Source organism: Crassostrea angulata, chromosome 6, assembly GCF_025612915.1.
Source record: "Crassostrea angulata isolate pt1a10 chromosome 6, ASM2561291v2, whole genome shotgun sequence".
Taxonomy (NCBI): Eukaryota; Metazoa; Mollusca; class Bivalvia; order Ostreida; family Ostreidae; genus Magallana; species Magallana angulata.
In genome coordinates this window covers 60212567-60229940 of record NC_069116.1, presented here as the reverse complement: position 1 = coordinate 60229940, position 17374 = coordinate 60212567, and the positions used below count along the sequence as shown (strand labels likewise).

Sequence of the window (17374 nt, the reverse complement as noted above, 5' to 3'; positions counted from 1 at the left end):
CGAGTTGCCCGAGACGGACCGAGGAAATCGTCACATTCTCGTCGTTTCGGATTACTTTACAAAATGGACAGAGGCATTTGCTCTTCCAGATATGGAAGCGGAGACCATTGCTCGAACAATTATGGAACAAGTTATCGTGAGGTTTGGTGTTCCATCCATCATTCATTCCGACCAAGGCCGACAGTATGAGAGTAAGCTGTTCACAGAAATGTGCAAATTGCTGGGCATTACAAAAACACGGCCAACGCCCTACCATCCTAAATCCGATGGAATGGTTGAGTGATTCAACCGCACCTTGCTTTCAATGTTGAGCGCCTATGTCAGAGACAACCAAGGAGATTGGGACTTGTGTCTTCCTTATATCCTCATGGCTTATCGATCAACGATGCATGAGACAACAAATTTCTCTCCTAATATGCTTATGTTAGGTCGAGAGGCAACGACACCTTTAGATTTAATGTAGGAGATGCCGATAGAAATTAAAGAAATACCAGCTCATCAATGGGTTTGGATATTGCGCGAACGTTTGGAGAAAGCGCATGCGATTGTCAGAGACAATGTAAAAGGAGAGATGCTTCGTCAGAAGTACCATGATGTTAAAGTATCTTGGTCGTCATTTAAGCCAGGCGATATGGTATATGTATACTTCCCAGTAAGGAAAAGCGGATGCTCTCCCAAGCTAACTTCATTTTGGAGGGGTCCTTATAAAGTAGAGAATAAGCTGTCAGATGTATTGTACACAGTTGCATGTGGTTTTTGAGAAAAGAGTACTGTCATTCATTGTGACCGAATGAGAAAGAGCCATGCTCAGACATTAAGGGAAGAGGACAAGTCTGACAACGAGCCTCAAAACAAAGGTGACTTACAGATAGGTGACAGTTCACCTCATGACGATGTTCACATTGAGGAAACAGAGCCATTCATTTCCGTTGAGGAAACTGGCGCAAGCGTAAACTGCCGACCAAGACGCGATAGGAATGCGCCAAAGTGGTGACAAGACTATGAAGTCGACTATAGCGGCTAGATACTAAACTTGAATAATTGTTCAGAGTGCAAGCGATATCTTGACTTTTGTTTGTACGGAAACAGGTTAGAGATAGTTGACCTGTTGTAAATCATAGCCGATAAAATGGTCGCAGCTAGGAGGGAAAGACCACTGTCACATCGCGGGAAGAAGATAGTTGGTTTTAGATAAATTTAAGTTGAAGATGTGTTCTTCTTTGATTAAGGCAGATTCATTATTGGCTGATTATTCATTATTTGTAAGGCATACGGACTGCTCATAGATCATTTGCTGATTTCATATTTTTACTCATACTAATAGATCTTTTCACTGATTTTTGTAATGAGCGCACTGTCTTTGAATTATTTTTGTTGATCATGACCCTCTATTGAATCAAGTTGTTTTATTGTTAGTTTTGTTATGTTCCACGCGTATTACCAGATCATATTGTTATTTTAAATGCGGGACGCATTCCTGGAGGCGTGGGTAATGAAACGAAAGTCGGAATCAAAATCATACTTGCTTCTCATACTAGAGTACTACTTCCTGTTTCTAGATCCCCAAGTATCACGTGACTTAGGGTATATAAGGAGAGTTTCTGAGCTCTCAGTCGGACTTCTGAACAGACAGTCGAGGTGAGAAGTAGCTGTAAAGAAAGCAGTTATTAGGGTGAAACCTAGAACACAAATAAATACCTTACGTGCCTGCATAAGGCTTTCGAGGTTTTATTGTATGTGTTGTGTCGGCTGATAACAGAATAAGTTATGTTGAGGAAGCGCTTGCGCTCTAGTAGAAAGTGAATTGTATATATTACTGATTTAAAGCTTTGATTGAGAAATTTGATTTGTATTATAATTGCTCAGGCAGAGCAACCGAATCTTCGAACCCGGAAAACGTTACAGGAGTATGTAAAAAAGTGAGATGAAAATAAGGAAATGAGGAGTGAAATTGAAGTGATATACTACGCCAGCCCCCCACGGATTAGGATTTTGAAGAGTTTTGGAAACTTTAAATTTCCTTTTTCTTTTTTTTTGCTTGTCGAGATTTCTTGGATTAGTCTGCCCCCCCCCCCCCCTTTCAAAAACGATGCTACGTGCCTGAACATAGAGCGCATTCTTGAACAAATAAAATATTTTAATCAGAGATGTATCTAGCCAAGACTAATAAGTGACAAAAAATTTTTCCTTGTTCAAGCATGCGCTCTATATTTCCCATTTGTAAATAGATAAGAAAAATGTCAATTTTTGGCTGATTTTGATTGAATTATAGAAATGGCGTCACTTCTGACGTCATATACTGCCAGTGAGTGCAAATAAATCAAATAAATAGATGAAAAATATATTTTATATCAACTCTTCTAAAAAATTAGTTAACATTTTATTGTACCCGAAACACTTTAAAAATGGCGAATTATGGGGGCCAAATTTAACTCTTATCATATATAGTTCTTTAAAATTTTAGTAGAGGACTTCCTGGTAAACATAATTATGAAATCAGTTTTTCATACAGATGTGTAAGAATAGAGAAGAAGATTTTAAAACATTATATGCATTAACAATATATTGCAATATCCCCCCCCACCCATGTCTTGAACCCCTGACCCAGGGGCCATGAATTTCATAATTTAGGAAGATGAGTTAGTAGGCATCATAACTATGTATTCAGTTGTTGCCCACATGTGTGGGAGTAAAGATGAAGATTTTTAAAGATTTAAGACATTTTTACTATATGGCCATATTGGCCCCACCCTAGAGCCTTAAACCCTGACCCAGGGGCCATGAATTTCACAATTTTGGTAGAGGGCTTCTTGGACATCATAATAATGCATTTAGTTTTTTAACAAATATATATTGGAGTAGAGAAGAAATTTTTTTAAAGATTTAATACACTTTTACTATATGGCCATATTGGCCCCACCCTAGAGCCAGAACCCCTGACCCAGGGGCCATGAATTTCACAATTTTGGTAGAGGGCTTCATGGACATCATAACTATGCAACCAGTTTTTTCCACACATGTGTGGGAGTAGAGAAGAAGATTTTTGAAAATTCGGCTTTTTTGGCATATTTGGCCCCACTTGTGGTGCCCCGAGGGTGGTAGAGCCATGAATTTTACAATTTAGATTTCTCTTACCATAGAGATGCCTCACACCAAAAATGGTAACAATTAGCCTTGTAGTTTTAAGAAGAAGTGAAAATTGTACAATTGTTAACGCACGATGAACAACGCACGACGACGGACGAAAACGGATAGCAATAGGTCACCTGAGTTTAATCAGGTGACCTAAAAATAGTTTCTGCCTGCTGTTGCAACAATTAACATGCTTATAGAGATCCCCCCTGAGGATTAATTTTCGATCTGCGCCTGACCTTGTACGGCCTAGTAATAGCATCAACAGTGAAACAGACTATACTATTTTATGCAGAATGTTCCTTGAAAATGGCTCGATATACGAAGTTTTTATGCAAAATAGACACCCATTATTTTTTTTCTAAAAACATAGTATTAAACAGCACAAGCATCACACATGGCTATGATTTTATTAAGCAACCCAATGTTTATATTCTCAACCACTCTACACGTGGTTGAACACGAACGATAACTCTGTTCTGAATATTATCGTTTAATGTAAATAACCGCTAGATGGTGAAATAAGACATACATCTTAAAAGATTTTTTAATGTTTTACATAAATCCAAGTAGGATATAATATGAAAAACGACCAGTTCTTACGTATTTTGAGAATGTCATCCGAACACTTATACATCCGCTTGAAATTTCACAGGAACTGAACAAATCTCGGGGAAGTCTCCTGAAAATTTCATTCGAGGACCTCTGGATTAATTACATACTAAGCAACGATAAAAAAAAAACATTCCAAACACATTCGCAGGGGTGATATTCTGCAGAAGTATTTGATTCGAACAAATTCCTCGGACATTCATTTTACTACAGACATCGTCACTTTAATTCCCTCTGATATTCTTTTAAAGGGGCATGGTCACGATTTTGGTTTAAAATTATTTTTCCGATTTTAATATTTAGTAATTAAGGCATTTTTAATAGGCAACCAAAATTTGAGTGTCATTCGTTGAGTTATAAGCGTGTTACAGAGCTTCAAAGTTATAGACCTAAAATGAATGTGTTAAACATTAGCAACTGTTAATTTATGCTTGAAATGAATAAGAAGATAGACAAATCAGCTTGTAAAAGATTTTTTACTGATTTATTGAACCCATGTAAACAAAAACATGGCACGAGTCTTGTTTACATGACAACAAATTGTGATCCCTGCATCTTGCTTATAACTCTAGGACTGACTCTAAAATTTTGATTGATCATTAGAAATGCATTCATAAAGCATTGTAAATAATAAAAACAGAATAATAGAATTTGACCACAATCGTGACATATGATGCCCCTATAAATACCATCACCAGTCCCGTAAAGTGAAGTGGTGCAGTTTGTTTACATATAAAAATGGCGACTCTTGATCTCGATGTGAATTTTTCCGAGGTCGGTTAGCGTGTTATGGAAAAAAAGACTGAGGCGAGCAAACAGACAATATCAGTAGTAAACTGCCTTAAAAATTTAATTGTACTAATTTTTTCCATAGAATTTTTGTGTAAATAAGATTAATCAGTCCAAAGCTAGCGCGATTTTTGTGCGCTGTAAATTGCAGGTTTTTTTTACTACGGGAGGCACTGTAGCTCACAGGTCGTCCATCCAAATTTTTTTCAGACCGGGAGCTACAGACCTGCAGCTAGCATTAAACCCACTTTCATCGGGAAATACGAACCCCATTGTATGGTAGAAAAACTGAAGATGTCAGATTGATACATATGGAAGCGTTTGTCAAAGAATATCAGTTTAAAAACTGAGAGGGGGCTAATGGTTGGAGTTAGGGAAAAATTCCAGATCTGCGCTTGAAACGAGAGAGAGAGAGAGAGAGAGAGAGAGAGAGAGAGAGAGAGAGAGAGAGAGAGAGAGAGAGATATTTTAAAATACATTCCCAAGTGAGTTTAAAAAGAATGCTTATAAGTATTTCATTAATATTTATTGCATCAATAAAAAATCAATTTATTAATTCGCTTGTTTTACACATAATTGATTATCATTATTATGATTTTAAAACTATTTGAATCCTTTAGGATGGCTTTTATGCGTTGTGTATCTCTATTTATCAATTATTCAAGACGTCTTAGTATTCGAAAGTCAGCTTTAATTTTGACCTCTAAGTACGACTTAGGATTGACCTAATTTTTCCCCCTAAAATTTGTCTTAGTCCTATCTTTCTAAGGAAGAATCTTGGGAAATTTTCATAAACATGTCTGCTGGTTTTTAGATACTATCATGCACAATTTTGTATACACGTATGATATCTTGTCTTTTCTATGCTTACGTATAAAATGATTGGTCTGTAAAATGTTGACAATAATTAAATACATTTATTGTAAATGAAAGAAAGAAATGCATGTGCCAACAAACTGTTGTTGTCGGCGCAGTATCCTGTTTGTAACAACAGATCAGACTGACGATTGTTAACCTTAATTATAAAGTGAGCGATTTTACATTAATCACGCCGCACAAATTACAAATCAGTAAATTAATTATTATCAGGCCAGATGTTGCTCTTTGTAAATAATCACTTACTGATTCATCTCAGACAGGTATCTTCTACTTATCAGGTAGACAAAGTATAATGCATTTTTTTGATAAATTAAAAACATAATTAATTAACATCAAAGTACATTACTTAAGTGAAGTAAAAGATTCATTTTTGCTTGTTAGACATTGACCTGTTACATCGATGAATAAATGCTTTGAAAAACCCGGGTTAAGATTTTTTTCTTCTTTGTCAATCATTTCCTTCTAAAGTCTTTAATCTATAAAATTGAGCTATGCAAGTTTAGTCATTAGAGTTTTTGAGAGGGGGGTAATCAAAGATAAAACCAATGGCAAGCGACGATCACAACAACAGAGAGAGAGAGAGAGAGAGAGAGAGAGAGAGAGAGAGAGAGAGAGAGAGAGAGAGAGAGAGAGAGAGAGAGTTGATTTCCCAATGGACTTAAATTTCATCTTGTTAATAGGTATTTTCAAAAAATATTTGTTTTTGTACATGTATATTATTATTCCGCACCATGTCATAATAACATAATGACCATAAAACAGCAGGGCGTAACATTCCCATTTCATTCTTCCAGTAAGGTAAGGCGCCTGCCGATTCTCTTTAGTTTTCTCCTCTGTCATATTTAAGGTCTTCCGTTTCCAACGGAAGACCTTATAGTTTTCGTACGATTTCTTCTTATTATTATTTTTTTCCACAAATTTTGTGCACGCGATTTCTCGAAAACTATTCAACCGATTTCAATCATTTTTTCACAGAAGATGGGACTTGATGTAAACTTCATACATTTTTGAGATTTTTTCTGTCGTCACTTCCGGTACCGATTTATCGGCCACTTTGCACATTTTCACGACCTATTTTGTGCAGAGCTGATCTCAGAAACTATCAGAGATATGACTATGAAATTTTCAGGATAGGTAGTCTATAGTTTGAAGTTGTGCACTATTATGTTGTTTTACGCCAGTGGCGCCATTTCTTGGAGCTCGCCTGGGCTCGAAAATTGAGTACGAATTTTCATTCAAAATTTTCATACGTTTTCATCTGTATCTTTTTATCAGTTGGTATTTTGTTAAGACATATATAACAAAAGTAGTAGATAATAAACGTTCTTTCCAACAAAATCATGAAAAAGGGGATGGCCCCTTAAATTAGGGGCCAAGACACTCGTAAACTCTATTACAAATAACTGAAAAACGATCAAAATTTTGTAATGCAAGATAGAAGCAAAGTTGTTGATTGTAGCAATATTTATCAGGTAAAATCATTTTCACACCCATTTATGACGTAATTAGGGATTTTAAGGGGCCAAAGAATTTAAACTTTGATGCAATATATCTTGAGAAGGAGACATATTTTGTTAGGCAATGTAGAAAAGAAAATGTTTGCATTGATGATTCTAATCGATTCCACTAATCAAAACTCTAAAGTCTGCCCCCATTAAGGATCTAGAGGGCTGGCCCCATAAATATTCAATCATTTGTATCTCAAAAATGAACAACAATTTTAGATGGGTGTAAGAACAAAAAATGTTAGTATTCGTGAGACCTTTCGATTGAACTCAAGAAAAAGGGACTGGCCCCTTAAACTGTATTACAGATAACTTGAAAACAATCAAGATTTCAAATATCTTTGGTACGTAGCCTTTTTACAAAATTGATACCAGCGAGATTTTAGTCACTGTAAGTGATTGAGACACACACTTTTATAAATGATAGACAATCGATTGAAGACATATTTAACGGGTTTTCTTTTGTCAACCGTCACTTCCGGTACTCACCAGAAGAGTTCAAACAATTTATTTTTTTCACAAGTTTAACTGATTATCTTTGGTGTTTCATCTTCCATGATTAACAGTGGTGTACACTAAACAAATGTATAAAAAAACCTAGCTTTTATTTTCATAAACCTCTTTTGTTCGTCCGTTTTCGGTCTCGAGACAAAAAACCTAGATTCACCAAGATCGCAGATTTGGCAGAGAATATCGATATTTCATCGTATCATATGAAAATAAAATCGGGCGGAAGACCTAATCGTTACTCGTAACGAGATCTAGTTTCTTGCTATCATTTTAGAAAATATATGCAGATAGTTGAAATTTAAACAACAGTTATGCATTGATGGCTAAATTAAGGTGAAACCCATTTGTTATTTTCATAAAGTCATTTTCTATGTGCAAAAAAAAGCCAGAAAAAACAATTTCTTTAGAGTCAACATTCAAATAATATACAATGAAAGACCTGGATTATTAAATTTAAAAATAACATTTCCTTCCAATTGAATTTTAGTAAAAATATAATACACAAAATCGGGTGGACGATTCTATTTCTACTGTAGACTTGAATTTTGCAAGTTCGTTCCTGATATAATAAACAAATGAAACTTCCTAAGATCCTGATTTTGACGAGATTATTTTTAAATTTAGGGTATTCTTGTGTAAATAAAACCTAAATTGTCATTTTTGTGATATCATTTTTAAATCACTTTAGAACAGGGAAAAATATGCTTATTCTTTGACACCGTATATAGTCAAAGGATGAAATGATTTTGGGAGTTGATTTTCAATCAACTCTCCTATGCAGTCACTCGGACAAACCGAAAGTGAAACAGTGTTTGGACCTCAGCACAAATCATTGCTCCTGACAAGACTTAGTTCTTGAAAATAATTGATGAATTCGATGTAATGTATGCTAAAGCATTGTTTTTCAAGGAAACTTATTTACAAATACCTTAAAAATAGTCAGATTTTAAATGGTACGAACAATTTAAATAATTTTTGTAGTCGTATGTATTCCTACGCCAGAGTTCAACCTAGTCTCGTTGAACTCGACGCTCGGCTGTCTCCGTAAACCCTTGTCGGAGATTTACGGTGTCAGCCGAGCGTTTGGTTGAACGAGACTAGAGTTCAATATTGCTTGGATCCATACAATTTTCGAGAAATACTTCTACCACTGATACATAGTTTGATTGAATTAATTTTATCTTTAAATATTATTTAACATGATTCATATGGAGGTTTCTCGACATTCTAGTCGAAAAAATTCAAAAATTCATATTATAAAAATATGCGTAATTCAAATTAGAAACTACGTATACATGTACTTGTCATGCAAAATAACATATCATTGATTTTAAAATAAATAAACATCGACAAAATCAACTCCCGTCAGTTCTTCAGTACTTTGATTAATCGTTTATTTCTCGCGTTTTTTCATTTTTTCGTTAATATAAAAACCAGAAAGGTTCCGATTAAGCTAATAAGGCTGTGAGGTGTGACATTTCTTCGGTGCTCTTCTTCCATTTTCCATAAACACAAGGTGGGACAACTCAACATTCTAATCTTTGGAGTGAAAACATGATTTGTTGTTTGTTTTAAAAGAAGGGTAAAGAATTCAACCTATTAATTTTACAAATTACTTAGGCCCATAGAATATAAACTGTTATTTAGATTGAATTCTTTGAATGTAACTTCATACAACAGTACTGTAGTAATGCTGATAAAGGAATGAAAAGGGATTTATATGTAATAATACCGTGATTCATTAAATGAACAATGGACCTATACAAATCCAACTTTATTGTTCAATATCATTGTGGATCGTATTTATACCCTGAAGTCCCAGAAATATCGGGTTGCACGATGTTTTACGATTTCTCTAGAAAAGTAGGTTTGAATAAAAAGAAATCAAAATAGTAATCTAAACCAAGAACTACACAAAAATGTCAAGTTTTTTTCAAGCGCTAAAACCGACAGCTCTTATACACTTATCTGTAGGAGTGAATTAAAAAAACCCAACTGATTGTCTCTTACACTATATCCCGAGATTTACTAAGACCTTAAACGAATACTACGATCAAGTTGCAGATTTGATAAGGTAAACCTAATATCAGTCAAACATGGAGAGTGATATTAACATTAGTTTTATTAAAATTAACGACCCTCCCTGAGATATGATATGAAAGTAAAAAGAAGCTGTGCGATTCTGCGGAACTATTGTGAACGTCCAGGTTAACCAGACGCTTTGTCTATAATTACGCAACGCAGCTTTGCACAGAGAGAGAGAGAGAGAGAGAGAGAGAGAGAGAGAGAGAGAGAGAGAGAGAGAGAGAGAGAGAGAGAATGAGAGCGTGATGTTGAACGAGACCAATTCTTAAAAAAATGCATTATGAAATGATTTAAAGTAAAAATGTTTCAAAGAAATAAATATTATGGTATTTTGTTTTCAAAACAGAATTCAATTTAAAAGGATAAATTATTGATTTGCGTCAACTGTGTTCATATGTCTGTGAGGAGATTTTTCATGAATTATGAAACTTAATTATTATTTTTTTCATTTCAATTATTACTGTTCAGAGAAAAAACCAAATGGTTAACGTCGTTCTTTTGACACTTGCGTCAGTTTTTTTGGTGTATACTTGAATAAAATACTTCTTAAATTTAAAAATTAAACGTACCAATTGCGACTAAGATTTTTCTAATTGGTTTGTTATTGTCAGTAATATACATAAACAGAGAATGAAAAATATTAATTCGTAAAATGAAATTTTGAAATGTTTATTGAATGCAGATCTGGGTTTACAGTTAACAGTTGAACTCATTCAAATTCCTTTACTAATTGAAACCCATTTGTTTTGAAACTAATAAATCAAATGTCAGAATGCTTTTGAAGGTCCCTTGATATGATTATGTGGGAGGAAGAATCGAAAGTTGATATATGTGAGGATTTATAAATGATCCCACGGTGTTCTGCAGTTTAATAAACTTCGGGTTGATAACGACCCCTTAGAGCGACGGGGCTATTTTCTAACTATGTAAATCTACAATAATTTTTTACTCACGCAACGTACTTCGTCATAAAGTCAATATGATTAAATTGATATTTAATTTCTGCTTCAGAATTAGAAAGTTTATCTTGTTCTGTGATTATCTTCGATGTTTGTTAGTAATAATTACAGGAAGAGAGGAAAACTTTTGTCTTAACAAACGTTTCCAACCCACAAACAGAATCAGGAAGATTTTGATATAGTCACGTAAACATTACTATACACTGTCCAAAGATATCATCGCAGCAAATGCTACTTAATTGTTCGATGTTTATAGATACTAGTATGATATAATCCCCAAAGATTTCTCCTTTGAAACACCCCCTCTAGCTTGTCACGTTTAATACACAGCTAAAAATAACAAGAGGCACAGGGGTCACATCGCTCACCTGAGCAACAATAGTCATAACTTTGATCAAATCAGCATTACAGTATCAAATCAAAATATTTGACAATTAGATACAGTAGATCTTGCACACAAAGTAAAAATGTCTGCCAATTTTTATTCACAGATTCTAATGGTAAATACCAAACCCCCTGTTTTGTTTTAGTAATTGTGATAAGATTTTTCTCTTTTTCTATATTAAATGTTTTTTCTATTCCTAAATAAACCCATTGTGGCCCACCATACCCCATGGTTCATGATGTGAACAAACTTGAATCTACACCACATGAGGATGCTTCTACCCAAGTTTAAGCTTTTCTGGCCAAATGGTTTTGAGAAAATTTTACAAGTTTTTCTTTAAATATTCTTATGTAGAACTTGACACCCCTCCCATTGTGGCCCCACCATATCCCCAGGGACCATAATTTAAATAAACTTGATCTACAGTATCTGAGGATGCTTCTACTCAAATTTGAGGTTTTCTGGCCGAATAGTTTTTGAGAAGAAGATTTTCTCTATGTATTCCTATGTGATAATTCATTCCCCCATTGGGGTCCCACCCTTCCCCCGGGGAGAATGATTTGAATAATCCTGAATCTACACAACCTTAGGATGCTTCCTCACAAGTTCCAGCTTTTCAGGCCTAATAGTTTTTGAGAAGAAGTTTTTTAAAAAGATTTTCTCTATATATTCCTAGGTAAAAATACATTCCCCGATTGTGGCCCAACCCTCTCCACAGGGACCATGATTTGAACAATCCTGAATCTACACAACCTGAGGATGCTTCCTCACAAGTTCCAGCTTTTTTGGCCTAATAGTTTTTGAGAAGAAGATTTTAAAAGATTTTCTCTATATATTATTATGTAAAACTTGATCCCCCATTGTGGCCCCACCCTACACCCGGGACCATGATTTGAATAAACTTGAATTTTACACTATATGAAGATGCTTCCACACAATTTCCAGGTTTTGTGGCCATATTGTTTATGAGAAAAAGATTTTTGAAAAATACCAACACATTTTCAATAATTCTAAACTATCTCCCCTTTAAAGAGGGCGTGGCCCTTCATTTGAACAAACCCCTTTACCTAGTGATGCTTTGTGCCAAGTTTGGTTGAAATCGGCTCAGTGGTTCTGGAGAAGAAAATGAAAATGTGTAAAATTTACGACGACGACGACAACAACAACGACAGACAACGGACAAATTTTGATCAGAAAAGCTCACTTGAGCCTTCGGCTCAGGTGAGCCAAACATTCTACGAAAAGTTTGCATTGCAAGCGACATAAAAGTACCTGGATGATAAAGTTAAAAATATGTGCGAGGTGTTCCAAGTGACTTTGCAATGAAAGAACATGTCAGATTTTCCTATTACTAATCTCTGTCAGATATAAGTGTTGGTTATGTGAATTTCTCCAGGTAAAAAGAGATTGTTAATGAAGAGATCTTGGATTTTTTTTTATTTTATATATTTATTTTGGAATTTTTTTCCACGTGTATCGATATCAACTGTACTTTTTGACTGGTTTGTGTATCTTTGTTTAAAAAATATATTAATCGTCAAAAAGTGAGGAAAACGGTTACTTGGGACAGACTTTCCCAGTCCTTGCACAGAAAAGTCACTAGCACAAAGAAACCCATTTTATTGCATATGGGATTTCTAATTTAATTTGCTGTCATCCAAACCTGCCCCTCTTGATATCAAGAAAACAGATCTAGAAAGTTAAGACATATAGTTTCTATTTGGACGTTACTTCCTTTTCTGATTTCAGAAAAAAACCTGCAAAAAACTGAGGTTCTTCGATATATTATAAACCCAGCTGATTTACGCAAACTGTAATTGTACCTCTACCTTTAAAAGGCTCTATAAATGTCATCAGGACAACAATTAAAAGGAGCTTGAAACAAGAAAATAGCCAGTATCGAGACGGCCAAAAGCCATCTTAAGGTTACCTCTGCCATACATTAGGTAAAACATATGGGGGTTCTAATTCACCGTAACAATAATTCATACTTCTGCAATTGATGATTACATGTAATTACTAATTATAAGTAACATAACAATGATTAAATGTAATAACTTAGTTTTCAGCAACATATCAATGATTACATGCAGTAACTTATTATCAGTAACATTACAATGGTTACATGTAATAACTTATAAACAGAAACATATCAATGATTACATATAATAACTTATTATCAGTAACAAAACAATGATGACATGTAATAACTTATTATCAGTAACATAACAATGATTACATGTAATAACTTATTATCAGTAACATAACAATGATTACATGTACATTGTAATAACTAATTATCAGTAACATAACATTGAATGCTGACTACAGGATCAAGTTGAACCATACAGGTATCCACGATCAACTAGTAGATTGTAACAAGTGATACACTGATACATGTATGTGATTAAATATAAACTGTTTTATCCCACTCCTAATAGTCTGTGTACGTATTTCCCTTTTAGTTTGATCCATTACGGACGGAAACGCCTAAGTGGCATCACTTGCCTTTATTAAGATTTTAAGGACACTTTTTTGAATATATATAGTATTTGTAATTGCGGCACTTTCCCATCTTTCTCATAAATCCGTATTCAGTATTGATAATGTAGTGCACACGAGGGTCTTTAATTTGATACACACCATGAAAAACAGGATAATTTGATTGAAAAGTGTATTACGGTGTAACACATAGGTATGAATATTTTCAGAGAGTAGGATAGCATCAATACTTCCAAGGTCGTTACACAAAGTGGGTATGTATAAATCATGCATTGGTGTAATCCTTTCAATACACTTATTTTGCTGTGAAAAGAAGTGCAAGGTTAACTGAAACCTTTGTCTGTTTTAGGATTCACTTTGTCGTTATGCAACAAGAAGTTCCAACAAAAAGAACAACACCTAAATCCGTCCGATGGAGTGTTTCGTTTCTTTTCATGTATGCTACCATATACTGCTTTCATGTACATCTTAGGCTGAGATTAACCCAAACCAAAGACCTACAATCTCGTGAAAACAAAATTATAACGGATCATTTCCGGTCTGTGATTCCCGGAAGTAGTGATGTCTTCGTCTTTTCGGCGTTTGGAATTCACTCCGACAGTGACGATTTCTCTCAGTCGGACAATGTCACCGTCTCTATTAGTTCGGTTGTGGACATGGATTCGCCAGTGCGTGACTACAAGTGTATTCTCAGACGGAAAGAGTCCCCAACGGCGATTTGGACGAAAGCAACCTTGCAGTTATATCCCGAGAGCCATGGACGACGGTAACATATCATTTTCTAAGAGAAAGTTAAAGCAAAGAGGGGATAATAAAGCTCTGTACCTAGTTTGAGCCGAAAGCACAATCAAAACATTTCCAACAGATATTTTTCGGATAAAGAATATCATTTACATACTCCAGTAACCGTTCTTTGTTTTAACAATGTTTGTCAACAGTGCCCATGAGAACGGGCGTTCGAATCAATTAAACAGGTCAATAGAGATGAAGAAAATCAGAATGTACACGAAGAGTTCTTTATTGTCAAATTGAGTATGAGTACTCTTAAATCAATCAGATCCTTAACGTTTTGAAAAAATCCTATTCGAAGTTTGTTCACTTTAAATGCAATCGTTCTTCCGAACGCAACCTGTGAAGTCCATGATTAATATTACTGTATAATGCTTAGATGAACAATTAACGTACTCTAATGTAAGACAGTTAAACGCAGAGACATCTCAAAATTAGAAACAGACCACATGCATGTAACTGAAAACGTTCTCAATATAACAACTCTAGTACATATATCGTCTTCGCAGAGATCTGTCTTACTAACTTGATGGATAGTTCAAGATGGTCATGGAAGACATGGACAAATCAGATCTCTTGATACGAATTCGTTGCCTAAAAGAAATCCTGAAAATGCCATCAATACCATGAAATTATAAGTTGATTTTACCAAATAGTTTTAGATGATTTAAAAAAAAACTTCTCAGTCTTGCTTTCTTCAGTTATGTGAATAATGTTGTTTTATGGGGTAACAAACAAAATGTCAATGCTATGACATCTAGTAACTTACAACACCAAATAACTATGGACACAGAAATGTGTTGTCCAGCACAAATTATCGATCATATTTCCTTTGTCATTTTGGAGACAGAAAATTCCATGGTAGTTTTTGAAATTTGTATTTAAATTTTGACAATTGATGACAAATGTGCTCTCATTATATAAAGGACCCGATCAGTATATTTTAACCATATGCCAGGATACAAAGATTTTCTCAAGCTTCAGTTTACATACCATGACAGCCAAACGAGATGTGGAAGTGTATACAAAACTCGTGGTGTGATTTGAGGAAGATTTATTGTTTGGGGGTGTTTGTTTTAACACACAACCAACACCACAGATTATAGTCAAGCTACATTTTAATTTCAATCACATGCAACTTAGACATCTTGTCTTATTAAAACTTTCTTTTTAGGTTTACTGCGGCTGCCTTTTCTTGTATGGTTAAAGATGCCATCGATCTGGACACAGTGAGTTTAGTTGCAGACAACAAGGAGAATCCAGCTGTGGTGCTTCCAATCATGTTTCCATCAGAGGCCAAACGTACTTTCACAGTGTGTATTCCTCCCCTGAACTCGAGATACAGTAAAGCATACCAGCTGGTGGAAATGGTGGAAGTCGGTCGACTCCTTGGAGCCGACCATTACTTCTTTTATAACTATAGCACAGAGTGGAATGTTGATGTAGTGTTGAACCATTATGAATCTCGGGGACTTGCTACAATCATACAGTGGTCATTACCACTGGCATTGCAAATCAACGGAACGGATGGTACATCAGAAGAAGCAAGACTTCACTACTTTGGCCAGCTTGTGATGCTTAATGACTGTCTGAATAGAAATCGGGGAGCCAGTAAGTATGTCATCTTTCAGGATCTGGACGAACTTCTTATCCCAAAAAACCATCAATCATGGAACGACATGTTGAACTCACTGCCAGCCAACATGGCTGCCTATATGTTTCGTTCGTCATTTTTCCATTTAGACTGGCCTAATACGGGCTTAGATTCCAATGTAATCAATGAAATCGCTAAGCCTTATAAGGCATACGCTTTCATTAAACAGTACCGAGAAGAGCGCATTTTTGGACGATCCGTGAGGTCCAAGTATATAGTGGATCCATTACAAGTCCAAGTTGTTGGTGTACATAATGTGTGGAAATTCAGGAAGGGAGGCAAGTCGTACCATGTTCCACCAGAGGTCGCTCTTGTTCATCATTATCGTGAAATGAAACAAAATCAACAGATTCGCTCTCAGAGGGATAATAGTACACTGAGATATATAGGCGCTCTGTACCAGATCCAGCGGACATGGCGGTCATTACTTCACATACCGCTTGGACCAATCAACTAAGTTCCCGATGTGCAGACCAATGATAAACCAAACTTTGGGTGTCAGTTATAAGCAAGATACAGAGCTGGCAATCAGTTTTTGGAACGCAAATCACAGTTCGCTATTCACAATTCAAAATTAATAATTCATATTTGGGGCCTGAAATTTTCAGGGTAATCTCCTAGTGGTATACCACCTCCACTGTGAAAATTAAGTGAATTAAGTGGTCATCTCTAGCTTTTGAGATTCGGGATTATTTACAATTCAAAAGTGAACTGCATTCTAGAACGCAGTTCGCAATTCTAAATTTTTTGCTCATATTTAGTACCGAAATTCCTTGTGCCGGGAACGAATTATCTGTGCAGGATTGCCTTAATAAATTTCTAAACGAAGAAGTGATTGACGAGTATATATATATATATATATATATATATATATATATATATATATATATATATATATATATATATATATATATATATATATATATATATATATCAGTATTTTATTAGATACTATTATACTAGAACATTATAAACAAATTCTAAGCAAAATTGTGATCATCCCTTTAAGTTTATCTTTATATAATAACTATTTGGACAATTCGAAGGTTTGTCGGGTGTTTTAACAAATTTCATTCATGGTATACAAATGATTTGAACTCAGTAGTACTGAGTTCTCTCTTAGTGTCCTAGTTTAGTAAGATCATCCTCTGGTCATTTTGTGTGGTCGGAAGAAAATTATGTATTCCTCACTCAATTAAACATCAAATCAAATTAGCATAATTGTTATTCTTTTGACTCAACTTTTGTTGTTTTTAATTTCTTTGAGAAAACTTTAAAAAAATATTCTGGAAAAATATTTCATCATGGACCCCCCCCCCCCCCCCCCCCCCCGCCGTCTGATTATTTTGTTATTAACGAAAAAACTGTTTTCGGCGAGAAATTTGATTTAACTTCGACGTCATTATACAATTAAAACTGTCTGGCAAATAATTATTCGGAAATTATTCCATAATGTATACATACATTCTAGAACATTATTACGGCGGTATAGTAGAATTAGATAATAAACAGCACAAATACTTACAAAAACGTCTCATGACAAACATTCATTTAAAAATCTACAGAATATTTT

The 17374-nt window shown here is 34.9% G+C and overlaps 1 protein-coding gene across 2 annotated transcripts; it reads left to right on the top strand.

The window, feature by feature from the left end:
• Window positions 1-13422: 13422 nt before the first annotated feature.
• Window positions 13423-16655, top strand: LOC128188938 (beta-1,4-galactosyltransferase galt-1-like). 2 transcript variants are annotated; one of them, XM_052860271.1, is made up of 3 exons: window positions 13423-13608; window positions 13708-14124; window positions 15322-16655. In XM_052860271.1, the coding sequence occupies exons 2-3, from the start codon at window positions 13724-13726 to the stop codon at window positions 16256-16258; spliced, it is 1338 nt and encodes a 445-aa protein (XP_052716231.1). In that variant the 5' UTR covers window positions 13423-13608; window positions 13708-13723; the 3' UTR covers window positions 16259-16655. The 2 variants fall into 2 exon arrangements, with proteins under 2 accessions (XP_052716231.1, XP_052716230.1); XM_052860270.1 differs by having other exon boundaries at window positions 13423-13612.
• The last annotated feature ends 719 nt before the right edge of the window (window positions 16656-17374 follow it).